The 18,787-nt window shown below is 34.6% G+C and overlaps 2 protein-coding genes across 2 annotated transcripts; both read right to left on the bottom strand.

Annotated features, from left to right (window-relative positions):
• Window positions 1-1,483: 1,483 nt before the first annotated feature.
• On the bottom strand, window positions 1,484-9,205 carry LOC125668474 (oxysterol-binding protein-related protein 9-like). The gene is made up of 10 exons (XM_048902685.2): window positions 9,067-9,205; window positions 8,830-8,896; window positions 8,473-8,641; window positions 7,307-7,391; window positions 6,837-7,011; window positions 6,506-6,602; window positions 5,176-5,298; window positions 4,745-4,836; window positions 2,882-3,017; window positions 1,484-2,652 (listed from the first exon to the last, which is right to left on the bottom strand). Exons 2-10 carry the CDS (start codon window positions 8,841-8,843, stop codon window positions 2,548-2,550), a joined length of 996 nt encoding a protein of 331 aa, XP_048758642.2. The 5' UTR covers window positions 8,844-8,896; window positions 9,067-9,205; the 3' UTR covers window positions 1,484-2,547.
• Window positions 9,057-15,198, bottom strand: LOC125669197 (oxysterol-binding protein-related protein 9-like). Its single transcript, XM_048903638.1, has 8 exons — window positions 15,082-15,198; window positions 13,893-13,970; window positions 13,045-13,095; window positions 12,076-12,175; window positions 9,917-10,040; window positions 9,525-9,655; window positions 9,328-9,357; window positions 9,057-9,229 (listed from the first exon to the last, which is right to left on the bottom strand). The coding sequence occupies exons 1-8, from the start codon at window positions 15,196-15,198 to the stop codon at window positions 9,057-9,059; spliced, it is 804 nt and encodes a 267-aa protein (XP_048759595.1).
• Window positions 15,199-18,787: the final 3,589 nt, after the last annotated feature.

The raw sequence follows: 18,787 nt of genomic DNA, 5'->3' as shown, positions 1-18,787 counted from the left end.
GACATCAAACTTGGTACACTGGTACGTCTTCAGGAGAAGATGACCCCTATTGATTTTGAGGTCACATGGTCAAAGGTCAAGGGTCAAACTGGACATAGGAATATACTGTCCGTTCAATATCTTGAGAACCCTTTGCTTGACAGACATCAAACTTGGTACACTGGTACATCTTCAGGAGATGATCCCTATTGATTTTGAGGTCACATGTTTGAAGGTCAAGGGTCGACCTGGACATTGGAATATACTGTCCGCTCAATATCTTGAGAACCCTTTGCTTGACAGACATCAAACTTAGTACAGTGGTGTATATTCAGGAGATGACTCCTATTGATTTTGAGGTCTCATGGTTAAACTGAACATAGTAATATACTGTCCACTCAATATCTTGATAACCCTTTTGCTTGACAGACATCAAACTTAGTACACTCGTACATCTTCAGATGACCCATATTGATTTTGAGGTCAAAAGTCAATTGTTGAACTGGACATAGTAATATATTGTCTCCTATATTTTAAGAATTATTTGCTTGATTGACACCAAACTTGGTACACTGGTACAGTATAAGGGGTAGATGACCCCTATTGATTTTTAGGTCACATGGTCAATTCACTCTTGACATAGGAAGATATTATCTGCTCAATATTTTAAATTGATGATACTACATGTATCAATTAAATGATGTGTGTGTATAACCCTTTTCAATTTTGCACCATGGGGGGCATATGTGTTTTACAAACATCTCGTTTTGTGGAGTCTTTGTATGGGTATTGAAGATGTGCATGTGGGATGGATTTTGATTTTCTACAATTTTCGAGAAAATTACAGGTTGTTGAACTTAGTCTATTTGGAAATTAATATTCTATGGAGGGTACATAATTTGTCCACCCAACTCCTCCCAGTTTTCAAGTGAGGACCTTCTTATTTTGTGGAGTGTTTGTATAGGTACTGAAGATGTGCATGTGGGATGGATTTTGATTTCCTACAATTTTTGAGAAAATTACAGGTTGTTGAACTTGGTCCATTTTGAGGAAATCTAGATTTTTAAGCTAAGACCCTTTGTTCATATGAAAGTTTGTCACAGCCTCATGATGGCTGATAATACCTGAAGCAAAGTTATACAAATTATAGCACAAGAAAAACACCCTATGTAAGCATTTCACGGGCGTATTATGTACCGTTTGCAGTACTCTTGTTGTACATAATTCCTAGGAAAGAGGTACTTGATACTCGAATTTCACATATTCAACCTTTCTTTATTCAAGGAAAACTTGGCTCCAAAATGTACACCTACAAATTTTTAAGGAGGTATTAATTTTTTATTGTTGAAGCATTTGTAGGAATTTCAGACATTTTTTCCCTTGCAAACTATTACATGTATTTGCTACGAAAGGCTGTCGGCTATAATAATGATCAAACTTCAATCTTTGTTGAATGCACAATGACTGTTCATGAATTGCAATAAGATAAATAAAAGAAACATAGTTGATTATGACATATTTATTTCTGAATTAACACATCCATTCATATCTCTGATTTTGAAGAGACCTAACAAGGAGCACAGGTACAGCTTTCTGCACGACGCTCCGAATCAACAGAACAATAACAGATAATGCTGATGACACATCTATACACAATGGAAGTATTCCATTTCTGATACACTAGTACGATTGCACAGTTTTAATACAGTGAATCTTGTCCAATCAGGATGTTGTGCATTAAACATATTTCAGCACCAATGCGTAAATTCTATTAGGCCAGCATCATTTAATTTTTAGGCTTACAAACCTCCTTACCCATTTTTTTTTTTCGGAAAGATTTTTTTTTGGTTGGGGAGGGGGGGGATATTTGTATTTCTTTTTCTTTTGATATGGAATTTGAGACGAGGCTATCACTGAGAATCTAGATTTAGGATAAAAAGCTTATTCTCTGTACAGAACCTTATCATAAGAGTTTAAAAGAATCCATTATTAGGGTATCAAACCCCAGTGGCACCTGATCAGGGAAATTTTTTAAAAAGTAATTCAAACACTTCTCAAATCCCCCATGAAATTGATTATGTTTGTAAACTTAATAAATAAACACTGAACTAAAGAAATATTCTGCATTACAGATATTGTCTGACCTGCAGATTTTTACTGTTCAGATTCAACAAGTTTCACTGTATTTTCAATTCCCCTCTTCTAAAGATCTTCTTTTCCATGACACATAACATATAAAGCAAAATATTTCAAACATTGCTCAGAAATTTGAGCTAGGCCACAACTGGTGTCTACTGTTCAATATTTAGTTTTGTCACGTTGAACAAATCATCCGCCAAGAGAGGAGAATAACAAAACAGCACCTGATAAAACGTATATGATTATTGTTATCTACAGACAAACTGGGCTATCACTCCCAACTTCAACCATTGTAATAACATTTCAAAATGTGACTGAACTGGTTCACAATATCACAGCTAAACTAGTTCTCTGCTGCATCAGATCTGGGTGAATGTTTTCTGACAGGAAGTTTTATGTGATACATGATAAACATGGCTGGGACTAGCCCTAGCTATTGGGTGTCTGTGAATTACTGGAGAGGGGGGAGGGGTTCTTCAGTCTCTTCTGTAGTGGTCTGTCATACACCCAGTGTTCCCCAACTTCATGAAAATTCTGCAATGAGAAATCAATTCATGTACAATTCTCTTCTACAATTACTGGTAATGCTTTCTTGTCCTTAGTTACAACATGTGATCCTCCATTTATCTTGAGAGTTCTGATTCATCTCATTTGCATTTTATTGTATGAATAAATACTGCATTTCATGTTCATTTATTCATCATTTCTTAAAACCATAGAAGTTGTGATTGTGTTCAGTATTACTGTAATAAACCACACCCACCCTGGTTTCCCAGGCCACGCCCCTTTCCTTCCTGTCACGGGCCTCCTCACGTTGTCTTTGTTCCAGCTTCTGTTTAAAATCTGTAGCTTTATCCACCTCGTTAAATTTCAGGTTGTGTGTCACGTCTTGCCAAAGCCTAAGATATTGAAGAAAAATCAATATATGCACCCAGGGGTGCATGAGCCGAGTTGCATGGATACATTGTAAAGTCAGGAATGATGTGGCATATTTATAATTGTGAAGAACTAATTTCAGTTTTAAACTTTTCGAGTTACTGTCCAGAAACTATATTTGTCTGAAGTTTTCAATCTATTTTTGGTCACTGTGACCTTGACCTTTGACCCTTTTCCTCCAAAATCAATAAAGGCCTTGCTTTGCTGGTATCCAACAATATATCCAAGTTTCATTTGATTCAAATTAAAAATTTTCGAGTTATCCTCCGGAAACCAAATTTTTTTTGGAATTTTACATCTATTTTCGGTCACCTTGACCTTTGACCTATTTTCTCCAAAATCAATAGGGGTCTTCCTTACCTGGTACATAACAATATCTTTAAATATCATTTGATTCGGATTTAAACTTTCTGAGTTATCATCCGGAAACCAAAAATTTTCTGAAATTTTCATTCTATATTCGGTCACAGTGACCTTGACCTTTGACCTTTTTTCTCCAAAATCAATAGAGATTTTCCTTACCTGGACCCAGTTGGACAAAGGTTAGTTAACTTTAACTGACAGTTAACTTTCTATTAACTTGAACATATACATTGTGTTAACTTAAAGTTAACTGTCAGTTAAACTTAACTAACTTTTGTGCAACTGGACCCAGATTCCCAACAATATATCAAAGTTTCATTTGATTTGGATTTAAACTTTCCGATTTATCAGCCGGAAACCAAATTTTTCTGAAATTTTCATTCTATATTCGGTCACTGTGACCTTGACCTTTGTTCTCCAAAACAATAGGGGTCTTCCTTACCTGGTACCCAACAATATATCAAAGTTTCATTTGATTCGGATTTAAACTTTCTGAGTTATCATCCGGAAACCAAATTTTTCTGAAATTTTCATTCTATTTTAGGTCACTGTGACCTTGACCTTTGACCATTTTTCTCCAAAATCAATAGGGGTCTTCCTTACCTGGTACCCAACAATATATCAAAGTTTCATTTGATTAGATTGTCAACTTTTCGAGTTATCATCCAGAAACCATATTGTTGCCCGCCCGCACGCATCACCAAACCAATAGCCGAGTTCAACTTCGTTGCAACTCGGCTAATAAATACAGAAATTCAAAATCAACCATCAAGTGTCTGTCTACATGTGTCTGTCTGTAAGTCTCTGTCCATACATATATCTGTCTATACGTCTCTGTCTATACATATATCTGTCTATATGTCTCTGTCTATACATATATCTGTCTATACGTCTCTGTCTACACATATATCTGTCTATACGTCTCTGTCTATACACATATCTGTCTATACGTCTCTGTCTATACATATATCTGTCTATATGTCTCTGTCTATACACATATCTGTCTATACGTCTCTGTCTATACATATATCTGTCTATATGTCTCTGTCTATACATATATCTGTCTATACGTCTCTGTCTATACATATATCTGTCTATACGTCTCTGTCTATACACATATCTGTCTATACGTCTCTGTCTATACATATATCTGTCTATACGTCTTTGTCTATACATATATCTGTCTATATGTCTCTGTCTATACATATATCTGTATATACGTCTCTGTCTATACATATATCTGTCTATACGTCTCTGTCTATACATATATCTGTCTATACGTCTCTGTCTATACACATGTCTGTTTGCCTACAGAAGAGAGTCTTACCTTCGAGATTCAAACTCTCCTTGTTTATCTCTCGGCTTAACCAGCTTCTTAACCACAGGCATCTTCTTGGTGTCAACAAACACCTCATTCATCTGAATCATATATTATTATACATTAAGTATTTATCATACAGTGAGTAATTTTTTTAAAGAATTTTTTGTTTAAAAACAACATACATGTATAAAGCACTGTATATCAGATAATCTTGGCATCGGGAATATTTAGCATGTTTATCTAAAAAAGGTTGTTTGAAAACTTGAAGCTTAATCTTTTGGGGCACAATTTCAATTAACAAGTGTATCATTTATATGAATAGAAATTTTAGCACTTTATTTTTTGTGAATTTTCCTCAGCCACCAAAAAATCTATCAATTCCAGTGCAACAATGTAAGTTTAGTAAAAAAAAAATTCAAAAGGTGAAGGTCACATACCCCTGTGGCATATTTAGCATACATGATTCCATTCCACTCTCCATCAATGGTCACCAATGGTTTCTTCTCATTGGGAGCAAAAATTTCACTGGTCACTCGATGCTTCCTTCCCCCATAGAATGGCTACAATAATGGACACAAAAGCTTATTACATACATAGAATGGCTACAATAATGGACACAAAAGCTTATTACATACATAGAATGGACACAAAAGCTTATTACATACATAGAATGGCTAAAATAATGGACACAAAAGCTTATTACACACATAGAATGACTACAATAATGGGCACAAAACCTTATTACATACATAGAATTGCTAAACTAATGGGCATCAATGCTTATTACATATATAGAATATGGCTAAACTAATGGGCATCAATGCTTATTACATACATAGAATGGCTAAACTAATGGACACAAAAGCTTATTACATACATAGAATGGACACAAAAGCTTGTTACATACATAGAATGGCTAAACTAATGGGCATCAATGCTTATTACATACATAGAATGACTTAAAATAAATGGGCACAAAAGCTTCTTATTTATCTTTTGCATCACTGGCATATATATTTTAATAAGAGGCTTACAGGTCTTATCGATCACCTGAGTATTAGTTAAAAGTATCACTAGTCCAAAGGGCTGTATGAAATCTAGAAAAAAATTCCTGTTCAGAATATCTAAACTAAAATTAAAATGTTCTTTTGTTAACACATTTAATCACTGACCATTTTGGCCCTATCTTGATACTGAAACCTCTATCCCTGCGATCATGAAATTTACAATGTTGGTAAAGGATTACCTGCTCTAATTATCCATTTAGTTTCAATTTAGTATCAATAGCACTAAAGAAGATGTTATTTAAATGTTTTACAAATAAACCCCATTTACTAAGTATGGCCTCACCTTGTAGTCAGAACCTCTACCCCAGGGATCATGAAATTTACAATTTTGGTAGAGGCCTTCCTGCTCTACATCACTATGCATTTAGTTTTTCTTACAGATGTGCAGTTGTAGAGATGGTATATTTTTGACAGTTTTTGCCCCGCCCCTAAGGCCCCAGGAGTCCTGAAATTTACAATTTACATTATGTATGTCCCCCTTGTCCCAAAGATTATCAAGAAGTTAAAAATGTTCAATTGTTAGCACACGACAACAGACGGCATGCTGACCAATTTTTACTGAGTTTACTCAGGTGACCTACAAATTGTAACCTAAATCATACATAACATTACACTCTCCATTTTCATGATGAAATAACTGAAATAAACATGAAATTTTACCTGCTTATAAGCTGATTAAGTACATGTACTTTCTTTTTACCTTTGTATGAAAAGTGACAGTGGCGTTGTATCCTGTTTTGGCACAAGAAATTGACACTTTACCCCCCATCTCTACCCAGGGGGTCGTCAAGATTGACCTGGAACAAAAAAATCATGACATTAACCTTGTTTATATTTTTGTTCTGTTTTTTTTTTTACTTGAAATGAACTAAAAAACTAGACATATGGAAATTTCTCTAGCAATTTTTCAAATTCATGCAATATCTTACAGAATTCAATATTCTTGCAATTTGTAAACTGGGCATTTTTTACCATAAAATCACCTCTATAATTACTTGGTTAACTTACCGGAGTATGCAGACATCACTCACCTGCCATAGCCATTAGGAAATGTGATGACGTACTCCTCATCATGGTCGATCACAGACACCACCCCTTGGCCGATCATGTGGACACCGATTGACAGTCCGAGGAACTTTGATTTGGTCCATATGTAGCCGTCCAGTGTGATTCGCTTTGTCTGGTGCTCAGCATAGAATGCTGATACTGAAAAATTCCACACAAAGGGAGATAAGACATGATAAGCTGTTATACAAATTCCTCAGTGTTCTGAGTTGATTTGTTAGGTGAGTGGTGAGATACTTGTTCTGAGGTGACTTACTAGGTGGGTGGTGAGATATTTGAGATGACTTACTAGGTGGGTGGTGAGATACTTGAGATGACTTACTAGGTGGGTGGTGAGATACTTGAGATGACTTACTGTGAGATACTTGAGGTGACTTACTTGGTGGGTAATGAGATACTTGAGATGACTTACTGTGAGATACTTGAGATGACTTACTTGGTGGGTGGTGAGATACTTGTTCTGAGATGAAGGCCAGGTTGTTGACTGTTGCTTCTTGACAGGGTCCATCTACAGCTTTGTCCTGCAACAGAATTTTCTTATGATTAACAACTGTTAGAAAAATTCTCTGAGGAATAACAGCTGTCAGAACAGAATCAGGGAATAACTAGCATCTGTTGGCAGAGCTAGTAAAACAGAGTAAGAGTTGCAACTAATTGACACTTGTCTAACAGCCTGAAACCTCAGTTCATCAGCCAATGAAAAAGCACAAAACAAATGCAGTAGAATCATTTTTCCCTGGTAGCTCTACTTTCTGTATAAACGTAAAACCATTCTGAATAAGTATCAGATCACAGATTAAAGATAATAAATTAATTTAATCATTAGTTTACTCCATTTATATTGAAATCAGTTTAGTTTGAAATATTGCTTATTTTTTTAAAGAAAAACAATTTTACATTTTCTTTTTATCTTAGCACTAAAATTTCAACTATCTTGAACTACTTTACATAGGTCATTGTCACGGTCCATGAATCCGTACTACTGCAGGTATCCTGGGACCTGTTCTGAATATGAGTTGTTTTCTCTACATGATTTCATAATAACAATTCTACAGGGAGTCTTGCTGTTTATTAATTGGTCTCTATTCTTAGCTTCAACATGTCAGAGAGAAAACATGGCCTGATTACAAAATTAACGAAATGTTTGGAATTTTGATTCCAATGATTGTCATGGTTCAGTACACTGGTATCGTGTATACAGCACCTGTAATTGGAATTAATCCAATCCACAATACTTCAATTTTCTTCTTCAAGACTTGAATGTTTTGTAATCTAAAGTTTGGTATTAAACTAAAGATAATAAACATAATGTACAAAGTGATTCACCAAAAAGATTTCCAAAACATTGAAAAGATATGTAAAAAATATCCATCTTGGAGATTAATACAAGTCCCTAAAATAAAAACTCATTTCTGACACGAAGTCAATCAGAATACGTATCAGATAGCATTTCCAATGAAAGCCCGTGTTTACAGATGAACCCGCAAATCAAGGATAATGGACCGGTGAAAATGATTCTGTTTACTTTGTTAGTGCTGTTTACTGGAAACAATGGCACTGTGCTGTATATAGATTACATGCTGTTAAATGTGTTATTTTTACCCCGTCAGCCTCCATTCCCGGAATATTCCAGTGACAGAGAAACGTTTCTCCCAGGATGGGGTTGTACGCTTTCTTGGCGATGTCGCTGTTTCTGGCGACGTGGAAGGCAGACAGGTACCACCTGACCAGCTGTATCATCCTGTCCTGGGGTGTTTCCATATCGACGATTCTATAATGATACACTATATCATATAAAACATACTGACCTGTGGAGTCTCCATGATGACGATAATTTTGAAACAATACACTATTATATACACACACACACACACACACACACACACACACACACACACATATATATATATATATATATATATATATATATATCTCATATAAACTGCTTACTAAACTTACAATTCAGTGAACATGGTAAAGTCCCCATTTTCTTTAGTTTACCATAAATAGAGATCAGTTTTGTTTTCTACAAGATATTTTTTATAATAAAAAAATGTGCTCCTCCTCCCAAGCTTGGACAAGATGAACTGTGGCAAATTTGACCTTGACTAGCATAAATGACCTTTATAATTATCGATCACATAGATCTGACCTTCACCTTTCAGGTCTTCCATTATGAAGTTGCTTCATACATACTTAACAAACAGGTCCGGGTGAGCGAAGAAGTCGGCGTACATTTCCAGTAGAGACCGCCTCTCCAGGATAAACGTAGGAAGGACGACTTTTGTCAGGTCCATTCCGATCCTGACCTGGGACAACAGATGGGCGATGATGCTGCCATGCTTCTCCAGGGATCCCACTGGTCATCAACACAGATTCAGATACATTTATTTTGAGTACATTGTGCGGAAATGATGTTTGTTTGTTTTGAAATTCAAAAAATAAATATCTACTCACAATCTTCTTTGTCTTGTTCATCGTACAACTCTGTAAAAATACAGCAAAATATAACATACAGAAAAACATCTACATCGCCTGATACAAACACATCCTCACTAAGTTCAGTCTTTAGTAGACAGTCTGCTGTATGACACCGGCAGACAAGATTTAAATGGATGCAGATGACTACAGATGCCTGTCACTGTGATACTCACCATCGTAGTAATCGTCCTCAGCTTTTATCACCTGCTGACATATCCCCCCACCACTGTCTGCTGTTTCCGCCCCATCTACGCCGTCTGCATCTGACGGTTTAATGGGATCAGACTTTTCACCTCCATGTCGCCTGTCAAAGACATTTGAAAAACCTTACCATTATTTTTTTTAAAATTTCATGCTTGGTGAGAGAACTTTATCAATAGAAGAATTTGTTTGCAATGACTTAATTTATTGATTCAAATTACTGTGATACGGGAATTCTTCAATGTACAGTAGTTAGAATGAAATACACGTTTACGTAGTTAGGTACAGCAAATTTTATTTAGTGGAAAATACTGTGTGATTTTAGATAAGAAAGACATTTATTCAGTCCTAAGTGTATACATACAGCGGGCTTCCTGCTGAGTTTTTGAATTCTTCTGCATCGAAGAAATCTTCATCCTCACTGCTGGAATATGAAGTTTCTGGAAAACGTGGAGAAACTGGGGATGCACTGGAGGAAGGGTCTGCTTCTGTCAATCAAATGTCACATGGTTCTCAGATACATCCTCTAATATTCACTGCCTATCTTAGAGAAATCATGACTTCAACAGAACACAGAAGAAGACATGTCTATTTGACATCTAACATCTCTTTATAATGTTGAACACACTTCTGACCAATCAGCTAGAATCAAATCACTCGTGCACTATATCCAAAATAAATGTAACTTTAGTAAACTATCGGGTATATATCATTTAACAAGAATGACATGGACTTAATCTATTTATAGTCTACTCCACAGTCCAGCTATAGTTAATTCTACATCGATCAAATCAAACGATTTTCAAGGTTAAATCATGAACATTGTATGTATACTATTTCATTGATTATTGTTTTGTTCAGAATGAAAGAGTAATCACAGCATACAGCCTTTCCAATATTACGGTCCAGGGTTATTTTGTTCCTGTATTAATATTAGTTTTTTAAAAGTACAAAGGATTTCTAGTTTGTACTAAGCAGGTACAGATTAGATATAGACTTGTTATTAGTACAATTCTGAGATATACTAGCAATATATACACTCAGTAATTAAATCAGCACAAAACTAAATCACAGAAACATAAAGATGCAAAAGACAATCTGAGGTAAAATAAAATGTCTGCCCTAGAACATAAGATTTAATTAATGAACCATTACTATAATGGATATACATAAGAAAGACTGGCTAAGCTTGCATGCAAGTCTATGTAACAGTCTCCATGGCAATATAAGCGATGCATGCAGACGACACAATGTGACCTCTGATTACCAAGTGAGGCGGGTGTGTCCAAACATGGCGGGGTTACCATGACAACTTCTGGCACACGTAGCTCTGTAGGTCGCTTGTTTTTACCTGTAATTTTCTTAACTATTTGTGACCCTGTTTGTTAAAGCATATTCAATTTGATTATTACAATGAAAAACTTGGTTTTCTATCAGTAAGAATATTTCATTTTGGATCTTGAAGTTTCACATTAAATTCATTTATTCACAAAATATGAATGAAATGTCCAAAGAAAAATCTGTGGAGTGGATCAAAGCACTAGAAACTGAATACTGTACTTTAAAGTACCTTTAATAAGAACTATGGTACATCTAAGAGTATTTGTGTCACTGGCTAGAAAAAATTTAGTCCTAACACAGGCTTTTTTTGGATGGAGTTATTATTTGCTGTCCTTTGAAGAGGCTTCAGTAATTATCAATGACAGCGATATCAACCAACAAGATGTTTATGTGAAACACTCCCATGATATCAAACAACAAGATGTTTATGTGAAACGCTCCCGTTTATGGCAAAAATCCTCTGAAGGCATTTGACCCTGAAACACAACTTAACACAGAATAAATCTTAACCTTGACCCTTAAGTCCACAAAGTATGAAGTTTCTATCTTGCACAGTTCAGAAGTTGTGAACACAGTTCAAACTGGGGACTGCCGGATAAACAAGCTAAACACAACATGCCTTTGATCTTGGGAACACAAATATAAAGCTAACTTTTCTACTTTCAAAGAATAAACTTCCTTAGACTTGAAGTTAGAAAGTTTAGCTCTCTCATGACCTGACATTCAGGTTTCTATTAAAAAACTGCCATGAAACTATACCATGCAGAAACCAGATGCGGACAAAACTAACACACCTGTCTGACACATCCTTCTGGTCAATAATTACCCATGATTAATTACTTGAGACAATAATTACCTGATATTAATTACTGGAGAAATAATTACCCGAGATTAATTAATCGAAACAATAATTACCTGAGATAATTACGAGAGACAATAATTACCTGAGATAAATTACTGGAGACAATAGTAACCCGAGATTAATTACTTGAGACAATAATTACCCGAGATTAATTACTTGAAACGATAATTACCCGAGATTAATTACTGGAGACAATAATTACCTGAGATTAATTAATCGAGACAATAATTACCTGATATAATTACGGGAGACAATAATTACCTGAGATAAATTACTGGAGACAATAGTTAACCGAGATTAATTACTTAGACAATAATTACCTGAGACCCCTCTGGTACCACCGAAATGGTTGAAGTCTGCCCCTGTGGTAAGGATGGATTCATGCACAGTGCCATTCATCACCGGACCATTCAGACTCTCCTGGAAACAGCAAGAACAATGGTCACTTTATAAAAACAGGCAAATGAAGTTAACGAGTGCAGTGGAGCAGGTTTTTGTGGTGTATGTGACTTATTATTGGGGGTTGTACATAAATATAAATTTATGCATCAGTACATATTGTATAAGACGTCTCCATATGAGTGAAAAATTCTCGAGCAGGACGTTAAACAATATACAACCAACCATATTGTATAACAATGGTTTTAAAGTTTTTGAGATTTCATGACAATCCAAACATTTGATATCAAGCAGCTGATTTTGATTCAAAAACTATAAACAACCAGTGTAACAAAGGACTTTACAATGTTCCAGACTAAAATAAAGTTTTACACAGGATTTTAATTCAATCTTTTAGATTACAAGCAGTTTTTACAGGTCCTTTACAAGCTTCCAGATTACAGCCAGTGTTTACAAGGTCCTTTAAAAGTTTCCAGATTACAAGCAGTTTTTACAAGGTCCTTTAAAAGTTTCCAGATTACAAGCAGTTTTTACAAGGTCCTTTAAAAGTTTCCAGATTACACACAGCTTTCACAAGGCCCTTTATAAGCTTCCTAATAATTGCCAGTGTTAACCAAGTCCTTTACAAGCTATCCAGATTACAAGCAGTTTTGACAAGGTCCTTTACAAGCTTCCAGATTGCAGCCAGATTTTACAAGGTCCTTTACAAGCTTCCAGATTTTTAAAGGAATTTTTCAAGCTTCGCAGAACAGAACACATCACAAAAAACATTCAGTTCTCAACAACCTTTTACAACTTCTGAGAGTACATAATTCTGGTTTACCACCTTTAACAAGTTTTTTGAGACCCCCTCCCTTTTTTACAAGCTTCTGAGAAAACAACACTAGTACCTTAGAGATCTGTAGCATGACAATGGAGTGTTTGATTGCTTCAATCATTGCCTGTAAAGAGAAAATGTCATATGGTAGACTTGGCCATATGGAAATAACACCAATTTCACTTGAAAATTGCAGTGTTATCGCTCTTGCAACAAAATGATGGACATAGGTTTGGAAAGTGCCAATCTCCTGAATCCTTAAACAACAGGAAGACTACAGTACAGTCCCCTGATGGAGATCAATATACATAATATCGCAACACTTTTGCACGATGTTGAATATTATGATCCAGTGAATTTTAATTGGCTGTTCCATGATAATTTGATTAGTGGTACAGGTGGTAAGCATCTATTTCTTTTTACAATATTACGTTTCTGAAGTAATTTCCTAGAGACCAAATTTCGCTTTTAATAGGTAAACAACGCGAAAAAAGCATACAGTATCTATACATAAGCTATCTACTGAGCATGAATGAACTTGCAGTCGAATTTCACCTGGAAAAAAAAATTTAGTCAAAAACCTATAGTGGTATATAATACACATACCCTTTGCACACAAAAAATCTTTTTAAAAAGTGTGCATCATTCAGCAAATTACTGTATTTATTAGGTAACGTGTCTTTGTTAGCTAACACATATTAGTTAGGTAACAAGCATCTATCAGGTAACACATATTTATCAGGTAACATGTATTTATCAGGTAACATATATTTGTTAGATAACACATTCATTAGGTAACACGTATTTGTAAGGCAACACGTATTTGTTTGGTAACATGCATCTGTTAGATAACACATATTTGTCATGTAACATGTATTTGTCATGTAACATGTATTTGATTTTGATAAATAATATCTGTACCTCAGCGGTAACTTTGATCACATTGTATTTTTCTTTGGCTGCCAGATCCTCACATGTCTCGATCCTTGTTTCCAGAGCCTAAATCAACAACTTTCATCGTTAGCCTCAATGAACAACTCTCATCATTAGTCTCAATCAACAACTTTCATCATTAGTCTCAATCAACAACTCTCATCATTAGTCTCAATCAACAACTTTCATCATTAGTCTCCATAAACATCTTTCATCATTAGTCTCAATCAACAACTTTCATCATTAGTCTCCATCAACAACTTTCATCATTAGTCTCCATAAACAACTTTCATCATTAGCCTAAATCCACAACATTCATCATTAGCCTAAATCAATAACTTTCATCATTAGTCTTAATCAACAACTTTCATCATTAGTCTCAATCAACAACTTTCATCATTAGTCTCAATCCACAACTTTCATCATTAGCCTAAATCAATAACTTTCATCATTAGCCTAAATCCACAACTTTCATCATTAGTCTTAATCAACAACTTTCATCATTAGTCTCAATCAACAACTTTCATCATTAGCCTAAATCAATAACTTTCATCATTAGCCTAAATCCACAACTTTCATCATTAGTCTTAATCAACAACTTTTATCATTAGTCTCAATCAACAACTTTCATCATTAGCCTAAATCAATAACTTTCATCATTAGCCTAAATCCACAACTTTCATCATTAGTCTTAATCAACAACTTTCATCATTAGTTTTAATCAACAACTTTCATCATTAGCCTAAATCAACAACTTTCATCATTAGTCTAAATCCACAACTTTCATCATTAGTCTCAATCAACAACTTTCATCATTAGCCTAAATCCACAACTTTCATCATTAGTCTAAATCAATAACTTTCATCATTAGCCTACATCCACAACTTTCATCATTAGTCTTAATCAACAACTTTCATCATTAGCCTAAATCAACAACTTTCATCATTAGTCTTAATCAACAACTTTCATCATTAGCCTAAATCAACAACTTTCATCATTAGCCTAAATCAATAACTTTCATCATTAGCTTAAATCCACAACTTTCATCATTAGCCTAAATCAATAACTTCCACCATCATTAGTCTTAATCAACAACTTTCATCATTCAGGTGAGCTAAGAATAATAACTTTATTGTGCATGATATCTATAAATGACCTTTGACATAATTTCACTGACCTGAACCTGGTTCAACATGATTTGGAGGTACGCATCTGTCTCGGCCAACTTCCTGTCAAAATCGGCAGCGGTCACTACATCCTTCTGATCTGACCTCTGAGAAACCAACACACACATTCAGAAGTAGTAACTTTAAGAGTGCAACAGTTTCTAAAAGTGAATCATTTATTTTACGTTAAATAGTAAACATGAAGGGAAGAAGAAGACATGTAGTATGTTAAATTCAGTTAAAATTCTGGGAATAAATATTGCCCATTGTAGTTATGCATTATCTGTAAATATGTCAATTTAGGCATTGATTCTCGGGTCAAATTTTCAAAATTAAACAGCAGACAGTCTTCATTACTCATGTTACATGAGTTATCTCTCTTTGTTTAAACTGGCCCTCAGAACAAGCTATCAACTGAATTCTTTTAAAGTTTAGTAAAGATATCTCAATGCATTCTTTCCATCTAAAGACCATGTCTTTCTAGGGTTTGACACTAAGGTACATCCAACCGACCAAGTCTACTAAAATAATAGGTCTGACATGGTAAAATGTCGTTTACTAGTAGCAACCACCACCCATTTTTTAAAAATAACCCAAAACAATAAAAATCAGGTGTAATTACCAATTTTGAGTATGCTGATTTCAAATCTGGATTCCTTTTACTCCAATGTCTTATAGAAAATGAGGTATAGTGTCTTAAACACCCCTACCGTCAGGTTGCCAAAAACGGAAAATGTTTCATTTCAAATCAAAAAGTGACCCTGGCCAACATTATTTCTTGAAACATCATTACCCAAAACAATAAAAATCAGGTGTAATTACCAATTTTGAGTATGCTGAATCCAAATCTGAATTCCTTTTACTCCACTTTCTTACAGAAAATGAGGTATAGTGTCTTAAACACCCCTACCGTCAGGTTGTCAAAAACGGAAAATGTTCCATTTCACATTAAAAAGTGACCCAAAGTTATTTCTTGAAATAAGGCATACAACATAAAAGAAAAACAATTGATACTAAATTGTTCCGTAGACATTCTTAGTTGTTTTGGAAAGAATATATCTCACCTCTGGACTTCACAGATACAGGAAAGGAAGAGGAATACGGAGCGGATCAACGATCTTAAATTTAATCAGATTGGGCCGTAGCCTAATGAACTGATGAACAGGAGCAAAAGTAAAATTAATAGGAAAACTGATTTATTAAACATCAGCAAGTCTTTTCCGAGAACCTCTGGTAATTAAAAGCTGTCAGGGGGCTGAGTTGCATCATTATCAGAATTTACCGAAACACTGGACTCTTTGACCAGTTTGGGGGCTGAGTTGCATCAGAACTGACAGAAGCAGAACTCTCTGGCCAGTCTGGGGGCTGAGCGGTATCAGAATATGTCTGAGAATGAATGGTTGAAATGTTTATTATTTATTTATATTTTTATTTTTTCAAAATTCAGAAATTTAAAAACTGCATGATCAGATTTTTTTGTAACACCAATAATTAATGTCCCTTTATTGCGATGACTCTTCAAGTACAAACCATGATATTAAAAAAAAAAAATGAAATGAAATGATAGATAAATAAATAAAATATTTGTCTGTAAGTTACTTTATTTATCTGTAAGTAAGTCACTAAGTGTAACTAGTGGCATATTGCAACTTGCAAGTGAAAATTGTATCATCTGTAGCTTATGACCCCTTTTAAATTTGCCTTGCCTTGTAATTAATATTGTTGAAAATTTGGCAAATAGCATTTTTAACCCCCCAGTCCATACCACACTTTTAAACGCTAAAAATCCAGCTAATTCAGTGAGGAAGAAATGTCACTACCATATTTCGAATTTCCTCTAGACGATATCAAATTAAATACCGCACTACTATCAGTCACGGATTGACAGTGGTAGGAGTATGGGGACCTGGTCTGAGAGTGTGATGAAAAAGATTCTGATGAAAATAAAGATTCACTTATCATTCAGAAATGTATAAACATTATATTATTGTATATTTCCGGTACGTTGTGTGTACGCTAATAATGGGAGTTATCTTTCCTTGGATATCTAAATCAATCAAATACTATATGAACACGGGCAATTATCGTCCATGTTCGACCTCAGTATAATTTATTCATGCATAAAATTTATTAATATGACACTCTTTGTTGCGTATTTCACTGTTAGTCAATGTTTACATATATTCGCTCTGTTTAACCGCTTCAATTTCAAAGGGATTTTCTGGAATGTGCCTAATCACGTGAGATACGCTAAATATAGCTATTTTAGATCCAAACGATCAACTTCGCATCATTCGTAAGCTCTAGGTTTATCCATACTAGCCCGTAAAAAACAGGGTGGAACCTCGTCCCACTTTTCCTGTAGAAATAGAACATGATGCGCCACCTAGCGAGCGTGGTTGTTGCTATTACTAGTCTGACTGGTCGTGTTGAGAAAATAAACAAGAAAATTAATTCTAAACCATTGGATATTTTATTCTTAACTAAATAATAACTGCATGTAAAAACTTTGCGAACAATTTCAAACCTCATGATGACATAATGATAAATCTCTATCTTTAGTAGTGGTCGGAAGTGATGACATAATGATAAATCTCTATTTTTAGTTGTGGTCGGAAGTGATGTTTTACATCTCATTGTTAAAAATGGGAATATGTGTAAAGTAAATAGATAAAAATTGAATTCAATCTAATTCACAAAAACATTTTATTTTAATCAAATGTAAGAAAGTGTTTAACAAATTTATAAATTACACTATGTACAGGAATGTCACTATTGAAATATGACTTGTTGTCCTCACAGAAAGATGTCCAAAGAGAGAGAGAGAGAAAAAAAAAGAAAAGGTAGAAAAGAAACAAAACAGACTTATGAAATAAAAATAATAATATTGAAAAAAAATCAGTCAAGGTCTTTTTATTCTAAATGAACTAAGGATTTCCTTGACAGGTAAAATTTAAATAAACAGAAAATGTTGTGTTTTAAATCAATGATGAGAATGAAGATTTTTTTATGAGACAATTGTCAATGAATAGGTTTTAGTTCAAACTAAATATTTGTCATTTTAGTTAAATATCTTTAAAATATGAAGAAACTATCAGGGTTTTTTTTCTCTGGAAAGTTGGTCAGGGCTAGTGGATGTAAGGTCAGGTCTAATAAAAATCATTGGAAGTAGCCCGACTAGTCTAGTGCTCAAAAAAGTAAATGTCAAACCCTGCTTTCCAAATTTCAAAAGTCACTTGTATATATTTAGCCCACTTCCTGTTAACATTACATATTGATAAAATTGTTTCATCCTGAAGCAGTCATTTCTGAAAATCAAAGATTATGTTTCCCTAGCCTTAAATGTTAATTTCACATTCCAACACCTGTCTCTGTCCAGAACTTTGTAGCCTTAAACGTTAATTTCACATTCCAACAACTGTCTCTGTCCAGAACTTTGTAGCCTTAAACATTAATTTCACATTCCAACACCTGTCTCTGTCCAGAACTTTGTGTATTTTGAATTATGATAGTGACCCAGTTTAATAAAATGGTTTCATCATTTACCTTGCTAGAGTTGGAATGTCTAAGTATAGTGGTCTCCAATGCATTGACCCACTTCTCCCGCTCTTCCGCATCACGTGCTACAAAGACATATCACATAATGTAAAGCAGGAATTACAACACTCATGAAAAAAAGCAAGTCATGTTGGCATATAGAATTCATTTACCTTGAAA

Source organism: Ostrea edulis, chromosome 4 (genome assembly GCF_947568905.1).
Source record: "Ostrea edulis chromosome 4, xbOstEdul1.1, whole genome shotgun sequence".
NCBI classification, from domain to species: Eukaryota; Metazoa; Mollusca; class Bivalvia; order Ostreida; family Ostreidae; genus Ostrea; species Ostrea edulis.
Note: the sequence above shows the minus strand (reverse complement) of the source record. Positions and strands in the feature narration are given on the sequence as shown.